The 10784-nt window shown below is 50.1% G+C and overlaps 1 protein-coding gene across 1 annotated transcript; it reads left to right on the top strand.

Annotated features, from left to right (window-relative positions):
• The first annotated feature begins 373 nt into the window (after positions 1-373).
• On the top strand, positions 374-6698 carry LOC109769376 (amino-acid permease BAT1 homolog). Its single transcript, XM_020328126.3, has 7 exons — positions 374-669; positions 754-1017; positions 4844-4862; positions 4956-5357; positions 5465-5754; positions 5853-5982; positions 6099-6698. The coding sequence occupies exons 1-7, from the start codon at positions 533-535 to the stop codon at positions 6444-6446; spliced, it is 1590 nt and encodes a 529-aa protein (XP_020183715.1). The 5' UTR covers positions 374-532; the 3' UTR covers positions 6447-6698.
• The last annotated feature ends 4086 nt before the right edge of the window (positions 6699-10784 follow it).

Below are 10784 nucleotides of genomic sequence, written 5' to 3'. Positions count from 1 at the left end.
GAAAGAAGATAGACTGGGTTGGGTGTGGTGTTTGGCCAGAGAAGACCGGGCAAGGTGCCCACGCGGCCTTTTTTTGCCCGGTCAGCTCCGACGAATGGGATCCGTCTGTCATAAACATGATCAGTGGTTTATGCCAAAAAAAAGATTTACCGTTGGCATGATGTTTTATGAAAAAAATGTACAGTACCGTTTTGTGCTAACCTATCCTTCAATGGGATGGTTTTTGACAATTTACTCGTTAGTAAGCACTACTTTGGCAAAAGCCACTTGGGGTGAATATCTATCTCAAGGAGGCGTGGGCTAATCTAATCAAACCACCACGAGGGACAGGAGGAGATCGTCGCCCAGCCCACGCGATCGCCATTGCACATGGCCGGGTGGACTCTCCACGGAATCTGAGGCAGCCAGGCGGGCCGGCGGGCCCCACCTTACCGCACGCATTCTCCGTTATAAGCTCGTGTCACGAGTCATTAGGATGGATAGCATCTTCTGGATCTCGGACTGGTGGTTGGTAGTCTGAAAGAGAGTGAGCATGGCAGGGCAGGGCAGCTACAGCCGGCTCGCCGCCGACGAGGCCGCCGCCGTCATATCCGGCGGCGGCGGCGACGACTACGACTCAAAAAAGCTTCGGCTGCTCGGCTACGAGCCGCAGCTCAAGCGCAATCTCTCGTACGTGCAACTCCCACTACGCCACATTAACTTTTCACCATCTCCATTTGATTCAGAAATCGCACTTGCTAAACCGTGTTGCAGGCTGCTGTCCAACTTCTCGGTGACCTTCTCGATCGTGTCGGTGCTGACGGGCATCACGACGCTGTACGGGACGGGGCTCCAGTTCGGGGGGCCGGTGACGATGGTGTACGGCTGGCCCATTGCCGGCGCCTTCACCACCGTCGTCGGCCTGGCCATGGCCGAGATCTGCTCCGCCTACCCGACCTCCGGCGGCCTCTACTTCTGGAGCGCCAGGCTCTGCAGCGAGCGCCGCTGGGGCCCCTTCGCCTCCTGGCTCACCGGATGGTAAGACTTCACTTTCACTTGCTGTGTGTGTGATAGTACGTCTTTTTTCTTTCTTTTGTGTGAATGAATTGAATTGGAGGACGTGGTTCCTTCCTGCCCGTGCAATACTAGAATATCCATTTGTCAAAGAAAAGGGAGGGTGCGTAAGTCTGACATGACGAATTTTGAGGCGACTGCACGTGCTTCTCCTTTGAACTAGAGTGCGAAAATGAGCTGTTGAATTGAATGCGCGTAGTAATCTTACTCAAGCTGGAAAGAGACGCGCAAATATCTTTTGATTCATTTCTTTGCATGAACTCGACCGGTTGAACATGAGTAGCAGTACCTCTGTAACTTAGCATCAGACATTTTTTGACACTATAACAATGTCAAAAAACATCTTATGTTTTGATACGGATGGGGTATATCTAATCCGACACAAAGAGTCCATGATGCACTGCACGTGCACCGCTCAAAGGATCCCATTATTTCTTCCTTTCTTTTTCAAACGACATTTCCACAACCGTCTTAGCTAGCAGATCCTGTGACAATCAGATGTGATCAAAGTTGCCAGTCTGTGCTAGTGCAAATGGATCTGCATTTGACGTTGTTTAACGACGTGACGCGGATCTTTGTGTTGTGTTCATGTGCTCGCTCCACTTTGCGTGCTTTGACCATGTGTGGCCGGCCACTAGACTCCTGATTGACGCCATAGAATCTGATCTTGATTTTTCTTTTGCTGGGAAAATCTGATTTTGATTTGATAGTGACGGGTGTTTGGATAGTAGCATATGCTACTATTAGTATGGGGAGAATATTCAGTGGTATCAACTCCCACATGCTGCCACTTAAAAACAAATCAATTTTAAATATTTTTAAAATAAAAAAAAATCTGAAAAATGCGACTGTTCATCAGGAATGTGTCTACACCCCCTAAAAATTTCAGCTTCATATTTGAGATGCACATTGAGAAACCAAAAAGACAGATCTAGATGCAAATAGTGTTAATTTGCTTTTGGCTTTTCGTGGCACTGTTCATGCTAGATTTGTCATTTTTATTTCTCAATGTGTATTTCCACTTTGGACCTGATTTTTTAGGTGCCGTAGACACATACCATGTGAACACGAAACATTTTAAAATTGTTGTTTGAAAGTTGGTATCATGTGAGTATTTAAGGGATGGTATCACGTGATACTATTTTTTCCAACCGGGCTCACACCCCTTTTCATTAATTTTGCAATCAACGAAAATACATCAGTCTGTTTTAAGTCTTAGTCAACCACTAGCCAAGGAAACCAGACCAAAACGAAACATCTGCGAGCAAAAGGAGAGCGAAAGGGGGGAGCGAGTTGGCTACCGTCAGGAAACCCACCACAGGATGACCCTGAAACGGATCATCCGCCATGGGGCGAAAACCTGACGACACTTTTTTCTAAGCAACTGTCCAACCTAAGTTCAAGGATGAAACTACTGGCATACGAGCCAAACAAAATGATACCAAAGAACCTCATACTAGTCCAGCGGGCATCAAACCCCAGTGGGACAAGGCTAATTAAACTAGATAGGATCACCAGCTAGCCGATCTGAATCCCGTCTCTATCTCCCAGGAGAAGCCTGCCATGAGGGTAAGATCTGTCCGCCAGAGCAGCTGCCGCGTGAGCCAACCTCTTCACCCCAGCCTGGAACTTCGTCTTGCCGTTTTCTTTAAGCAATCCTGCCCAATACAGCATAAACGAGCAAGCAGTGAAAACAGCCGCCAGCGGAGTACGAGCAACATTTTTGTTGAAAGTAACTTTGTTACGGAGGCACCAAATCCCCCAACATGTGGCAGCAATGATCATCATATAAAACTTTTTCCCTTCCGGAAAGAACTTATATAACCAGGCCCAACTTTGCCAAAGCGACCGAGGACAGCAAGAAGCCCCGGCTGTTACCCCCAGGACCCCCCAGACCGTACGGGCGAGCGGACAAGTAAAGAACAAGTGATTTGCTGTCTCCACACTTGTATAGAAAAAGCAAATAGGATTCCCAGGCCAATTCCTATTGCGTAAGTTATCCCGCGTAAGCACAGCGTTTTGAAATAGCTTCCACAGGAATATTTTTACGAAAAAACTAACGCCCACACGTGTGGCATCTTGTACATCGCCCACACGCCTCCATTATCATTCATTTTGCCACGTGTGAACAGATGACATCAGCAGGAATCTTTTTGGTTTTCGGCTTAAAAATGTATTATCTCCTAATTACAAATCCAATTAAAAATCCGTTTTCACCATTAAATCCGCCTCGACAAGATCTTCAAAACTAGACCCGATGTTGATATGTTTCGACGAAATTTTTTTTGCCCAAAAGTTGCCTTGCTGTTTACACTGTAGTTGCCATAATGCTTAAACTAAAGTTGCCATGTAGCAATTTTAGTTTGTAGAGCATGGCAATTTTAGTATTTTGATGATGACAATTCCAGTATTTTGACCATGAAAATTATTTTTTTGTATGAACCATGGCAATTTTAAGTGCATGTATCATGGCAACTTTAGTTTATGGTTCATGTCAAGTCTAGTTTGTTAATTCTCTGTTTTATAATATGTCAAAATTTAATTTTAAATGTAGAAGAAAATAGCTGAAACATATCATGGCAACTTCAGTGTAAACACCATGGTAATTCATGTGTAATAGGCATGGCAACTTTTAACCCCAAAAAAATGTCGTCGAAACATATTGATATGAGATCTAGTTTCGAAAATCTCATCGCGAGGGATTTAATGGTGAAAACGGATCTTCAATCAGAATTTTCATTTAAGAGATAAAACATTTTAAAAACTAGAAATCCAAAAAGATTCTCACATGCATGCATGCGGTGACATGGCACAGTCTATGTGTTATAGAGTGTGTGGGCGAGTTTCGGTACCACCAGCGTTGTCCTATTTTTATTTTCAACGGGATTGTAGCTTTCCACATTCATTTATAGTTGGGGCCAGATAAACTTCTCTCTAGCCACTCATAAACAGACTTTGTAGTAAATTTTCCTTTACTATTAGGAAAAAGCTTCCAATCAACTGGCCAATCTTTCTCGCTGCATCCGTGGCTTGCGCGGCCGTAAGATAGAGACCCATTAGTCCACTAGATCGTGAGGGCGCGCGACTCGCATGAAGACTTGGTGCACGTGCCTGGGCCCTACTACCTAGGCCAACCGTATTCATTGCAAATAAACCCTACTACTTGGGCCAACCCTTGCAAATAAATTCCGCAACATCAGTAATGCTGCAAGACTTTGCTCCCGCAACATCACCTACGTTGCATGAATGTGAAGGCAAAAAAAATCTGCGACATTACCTTTGCATAAAAGTGAAGACAATTTTTTTTCTGCAATATCACCACAGTTGCAAAGTTTTCTGCAACAATACCATTGTTGCAAAAGTTACATCACGTCTCGGCACAAAGTCTCTGTTTCAGCAACAACCAACTTGTTGCAATTCGTGAAGTCACACGATAACGCTTTAGAGTGGTTTGCAACAAAGTCGTTGTTGCAGAGGGATGAGCGTAACAACTAGCTTGTTGCAATTTGTGACGCTCACGTGGGAAGATCTAACAGCGTGGGAGGTGGTCGATCTTTCCCAAACTTCAACTGGCGGATGCGTAGCACGGCCTTACTATTAAGTGCCCAAATCACCTGATACTTTCCCTATAGTATGTATGGTTCTTCAATTTTTTTTCTTTAGAACCAGTATGGTTCTTCAGTTCTTCTAGTTGGGACAAGACAAGAACCATTCCGGTCAATTATCAGCCTCTAATGATGTGATGTTTGTTGTCTACTCCCTCCGCTGCGTTGGCGTTGCATGCATGCAGGTTTAACATCGTTGGACAGGTAAAAACCCTCTGAACCTTTGTCTGTCTGTCTGTCTGAACATTTTTTTTTCTCACACACCCCGAAGTGACAGGAGCAAGAATTTTGTTGCAGTGGGCAGTGACAACGAGCGTGGACTACTCGCTGGCGCAGCTGATCCAGGTGATCATCCTGCTGAGCACCGGCGGGAACAACGGCGGAGGGTACCTGGCGTCCAAGTACGAGGTCATCGCCATCCACGCCGCCATCCTGCTCAGCCACGCCCTCATCAACAGCCTCCCCATTGCATGGCTCTCCTTCTTCGGCCAGTTCGCGGCGGCTTGGAACATGCTAGGTGTCTTCGTCCTCATGATTGCCGTGCCGGCCGTTGCCACGGAGAGGGCCAGCGCCAAGTTCGTCTTCACCAATTTCAACACCGACAACGGCGCTGGAATACACAGCCATGTCTACATCTTCCTCCTGGGGCTCCTCATGAGCCAGTACACGCTCTTAGGTTACGACGCGTCGGCGCATATGGTAATTAAGGAGAGCTTTTGTAGGTGTTAGGACACTGACAACATATGCACTAGGTCTCTTGGTAACGCTTTTTTGCTCATGCATGCATGGCATTGGCATGCACGCAGACGGAGGAGACCAAGAACGCAGACAAGAACGGGCCGATCGGGATCATCAGCGCCATCGGCATATCGATAGTGGTCGGCTGGGGATACATACTCGGCGTCACCTTCGCCGTGAAGGACATACCCTCCCTGCTGAGCCCCGACAATGAAGCTGGAGGGTACGCCATCGCCCAGGTCTTCTACCAGGCCTTCAAAAGCCGCTACGGCAGCGGCGTCGGCGGGATCGTCTGCCTGGGGATCGTCGCCGTCGCCATTTACTTCTGCGGCATGAGCTCCGTCACAAGTAACTCGAGGTGATCATCATCGTCTTCCTGGGTTATCTGCATGCACTTGGCTTGGTACATAGCTGGTAGATCTGAAATCTCGCTGTTTCCTTGTGTTTGATGGCTAGGATGGCGTATGCTTTCTCGAGAGACGGCGCGATGCCGCTGTCGTCCGTGTGGCACAAAGTGAACGAGCACGAGGTGCCCATCAACGCCGTCTGGCTCTCGGCTTTCGTCTCCCTCTGCATGGCGTTGCCGGTAAACATGAACCTCTTGTCTGGATTGACACCCAGTAGTCAACGTACTACTACAACAGTACAACTACATGCTCCAGTTAATCCTGCGCTGATAAACCCTCTGATTGAAAACTGCAGTCGCTGGGTAGCCTGGTGGCGTTCCAGGCCATGGTGTCCATCGCCACGATCGGGCTCTACATCGCGTACGCGCTGCCCATCTTCTTCCGGGTGACGCTGGCGCGGAAGCACTTCGTGCCGGGGCCCTTCAACCTCGGGCGCTACGGCGTGCTGGTGGGGTGGGTGGCCGTGCTCTGGGTGGTCACCATCACCGTGCTCTTCTCGCTGCCGGTGATGTACCCGGTGACCAGGGACACGCTCAACTACACGCCCGTCGCCGTCGGCGGGCTCTTCATCCTCGTCCTGACGTCGTGGGTCGTCAGTGCCAGGCACTGGTTCAAGGGACCCGTCACCAATTTGAGCGGCTAGCTTCACGTACGTGTGTTCACGGAACGCCATGGAGGATTAGTTGTACAGCTGTAGGCTGGTTGTACCTGAGATTCTTATAAACAGAGGCTCGTAGAATACAAAGGCTTTCCACAAATTTAGAGATCTTTTACGTGGGTGCGCGTGGAAGGTGGAACAAATCCTGAACATCTTAATTACATGTCACTGTCATGAGACACAATTTAATTTTAGAAAGAATAGAGCTATGAAAGAACACAGATTTAGTAAGGTCAACTACTCCTAACAAACTCTTATATAAGGTTTCCACTCATGTGTTGTTGTGCAAGCTAGACCACTGTTTGGGTCTGACGAGCTAGAGTTAAGCACATTGGACGGCTGAAGCCCGCTCCTGTGTGGCTGTCTGTGGCTGTCTGCGTGCGTACACGGCTGAGCGATGCTCGGCTTCTTTCATGTCCGAGAGGAACACGAGTTGGTGCAGGCAGAGCCGGGAGGAGGAACTCTGATCGATTCGAACAAGAAGACGACGAGTCGGCGACTGACTCGGATCGTTATGTACCGCCGATCGCCTACATAATACATAAGCCGTACGCCCTGACCGCCTAGCTCTCATCGATCAACATCACGACCAACGCCTTCGAGTTCTGGCCGGCCAAGAAACCCCAAGACAGAGACAGACAGGCAGGCAGCCATGTCTAACCTGATGGCCGCCGGCTTTTGGGTGGCTGTAGGGGCGGCGGCGATACTCGGGAAGCACAGGTCGCCGGCAAGAATTCAGCAGGAACGGCTTCTAGACCGGGACCTAGAATCAAAGAAGAAGGAACTGTATGAACTAATCCGTGGGCCAAGGACAGACATGGTGAGACAGTTTTTCATCGTGATACAGTAACAGTACTCCTACTTGTTGTCATGCATTCTACTTATGGCTAATCCGTGGGTGGTGGCTGCAGGGGCAGGGACGATCCTCGAGAAGCAGAGGTCGTCGACCCAGTAATCTGGAACGGATTAAGCTGCAGGCAGATTTGAAGTTGAAACAGTTATTTGAACAACTTCGCCAAGCAGAGGCCAACCGGGTGCTCAAGGAACCGGCAACTCACTGGCCGTTCGATTAACTGAGCCTACATACGTACGGCTAGAGATTAATTGGTGTTCCGTCCATGTTTAATTTTTTTTACCAATTTGTATATGCTAATATGCATGATATGATATACCTTGCTTTACTTTATGCACAAATAAATCCTGTTGCATGTTGGCTTCCTTTGTAGGAACGCGTTGAGTAGAACTTTCGAACAGCGTGAAGTGTGATCGGAACTACTTAATTTAGGCTGGTCATAGTGGGAATAACATAGGTAGTAAGGGCATCTTCAATAATTGTAAGATAGTTGTTGGTAGACTTTGCCACATAGGATTTTTGATGATGTGCCATATAATAAATGAGGAATGAGAGAAAAATTATATGTACATGAACCAACACCCCTTGCACAAGCTCCAATGTAGAATGAGAGAGCACCTTATTTATTACCTCACCTCCTATTGAGCAAACTAGATAGAACCCATTGAAATTGTTGTATGTTAAGATGTTGGTTGATGACATGACATATTTTACCAACAAGCTAACATACAAACTGTTGGAGATGCCCTAACATACATGCCACATAAGCAAAAAAGATGATGTGTCAGGTAATTAATGAAGAGAGAGGCAAATAAAGTAACGTAATATGTTACTCCCTTCTTTCCTGTTTATAGGGCTTATCTCAAAATTTTAGTTTTTTCGTTTTATAAGGCTCAATTTAGCTGTTCCCCATCACATGTTCAGATTCCAAGGTGCATTAAATCATTGCATGCAATTATTAAGAGAAAATTGACCAATGCATGTACTTTATGCATGCATGCATTGCAATTAATGCATTGATAAACATAATTTTTTGAGGAAAACAAGAGCATTAATTAGGTGCTTTTGCAAACTACAAAAAGTATTCCACCACTCACCATCTATCTTGGCTGGTGAGATTTTTGAATTGAGCCCTATAAACCGGAAAGGAGAGAGTACCATCACATAGCGGTTCTCAATGCAAAATGAGTCTACAAAGTAATAATTAAGGTGGTGCATGACACTACACATATGTTACTACCCACTATAGAGGTAGTATAACATAGACTATTAACATATGCATGTTACTAGTCTAAGTTACTCCCCACTCTGACCAGCCGTAGTGTCACTTTGACCGCGTATGAGGCATCCACTGGACGTGCATGCGCGTTGTTTTTTTAGATCTACTATGCTTGTAAGAAGTGAACTCTGTAAACACCATAATTCATAGACACACGTGCTGACACTTGGTACTCAGAGTCAGCGAGATATTTCGCTTCTATTTTGGCATCGTCCATCGTCGAGACGCGACATCAGCAGCCAGATCGACTCCGATGAGAGGTCATGGATACAGTCACCAAGTCCGACCTCATTTCAATGCCCTAGGACTCAAGAAGGCGTGACATCTCCTACATTTTCTTTATTCTTATAAACTTTTTGATTCATGAGAATCAAAGAGGCCCGAATTACTCATCCGCACAAACACTAGCCCCGTGTCGCCCCCTTCAGGCGGCCCGGGTGGCCCCGCTGCCTCCTGCCTAGGCCTCCCCCAATGCCATACCCCCGCCGCTGGTCGGAGCCGCCAGGGAAAAGACCCTTATGGTAGTTGTTGAGTATATTGATTATTAAGAAAGACGAGATAGACTGGAATTTGTTCCTACCTTGCCTTATACTTCAAGTTGATCATTGTACTCCTATATATATATGCTCACGAGGCTCAAGCAATACAACAAACTATTCCACTAAATTCCCCTCTTCCTTCTGACATGGTAACAGTTTCCGGGTTCTAAACCCTAGCAGCCCGTCGCTTCCGCTCCGCGCGCCGCCCCCGGGGCGGTCGGCCTTCATGACCGGGGGCCGCGCCGCCTGTACCTAGGGTTCGTCCGCCGGTCGTGTCGACCGGTTGCCCTAGAAAGTCTTTTTTCCCAATCCTTTGGTCCGGATTTCTCTCTCGCCGGTCGCTTTGATCGGCGTCTACTTTTTGGTTTTCCGATCTATGTGATCAGGTTTGAGTCACCCGCCGTCGTCGACCCCCGCGCCTCTCCGACACTGGCGCAACCAGCCGGCCTCTTCATCGACCCGGCGGCCTCGCGCGACAAGCGACCCTTCACGACCATCGTCCGCGCACCGGCCCCGCCCATCGATCTACGCCGGCCGTCACCGCCTTGCTCCGACCAGGACACCTGCATCGCCCTGACCCGGCGGCCTCGCACCATGCGACGGTCAATCATAGCCGCCGTTCACGCGCCGGCCCGCCCATTGATCCACGTCACCCGCCTCCGCCGCATCTTCACGGCGGCCCGGCGGTCTACCTCGCCGGCCTCGTCCTCGGCTGCGTCGGGACGGCTCATCGGACGCCTCAACTCGGGCGCCGCTACTCCGTGGGTCGCTCGGGCCTCGCTGGCCGGGCGCCGGCGCTGCTTTGGCAGTCCGGGATGAGGCCGGCGACGACGGACGGCGTGGGACTCTGCCGCCACTACGCCTCCACCGAGCAACGCCCCCGACCTCGCGCGCGATCGGCTTGATCACCCGCTTGCCGCCGCGATCCGCCCTATCTACACCGCGCGACCAACCTGGACCGTCGGTTGCGCGCGCCTCCGCAGGTCCCGTGAAGATTGTCCACGAGTTCAGCGCGCCCCTCCGCCAATCGAGCAACTGGCCACCGCTGTGTCGCCCCGTCGGGCCGCAGCGCCGCTGCCCCGTGGTTCTCCTCGCGGCTGCATCGACTCGTGCGTCGCCGCTGCGTCGCCCCTACGGGCCTTAGTGTCGCGATACGCGGTCCCAGCCGCCGCCCCGAGGCCGTCCCCGCTGTTGCACCGACCCGCGCTCCGCCGCTGCATCGCCTCTTCGGGCCGTAGCGCCGCGCCCCGCGGTCCCCGCCGCCGCCCCGAGGTCTTCCTGCCGTCGCCCCGACCTGCCCGCCGCCGCTGCGTCGCCCCTTCGGGCCGTAGCGCCGCGACCCGCGGTCCAATCCGCCGTCACCGCGCGTTGACCTCCCGTGGTATGCGCCGCATCGTCTCCCTTGGTGCGGGAACGCCACCGTCCGCGCCGGGCTTCGTCACGCTGTCAGGGTTGTTCGCCTACATCGAGCACCACCGCCACACTCCTAACCTAGTCGCCATGGACGCCAGGCCACCGTCGCCACTCTTCTTTGGCCGCCGCCGCCGTCGCTACCTCCGTAGCCGCCGCCCATCCACTGTCTTCTTCTTCGTCCAAGCACCAGCCCGTCGCCAGCGTCGTCGTCATCTACCCCGACCACTACGTGATGGGAC

This window comes from Aegilops tauschii, chromosome 3, assembly GCF_002575655.3.
Source record: "Aegilops tauschii subsp. strangulata cultivar AL8/78 chromosome 3, Aet v6.0, whole genome shotgun sequence".
NCBI lineage: Eukaryota > Viridiplantae > Streptophyta > Magnoliopsida > Poales > Poaceae > Aegilops > Aegilops tauschii.
This window is presented reverse-complemented; position numbering and strand designations above follow the sequence as displayed.

What these genes read in the sequence shown, in the direction of transcription:
- LOC109769376 (XM_020328126.3), top strand. Translation starts at nt 533, where the DNA reads ATGGCAGGGCAGGGCAGCTACAGCCGGCTCGCCGCCGACGAGGCCGCC. An exon ending in ACGACGCGTCGGCGCATATG is followed by an intron (nt 5,358 to 5,464) that starts GTAATTAAGGAG and finishes GCATGCACGCAG; the next exon opens with ACGGAGGAGACCAAGAACGC. An exon ending in CCCTCTGCATGGCGTTGCCG is followed by an intron (nt 5,983 to 6,098) that starts GTAAACATGAAC and finishes TGAAAACTGCAG; the next exon opens with TCGCTGGGTAGCCTGGTGGC.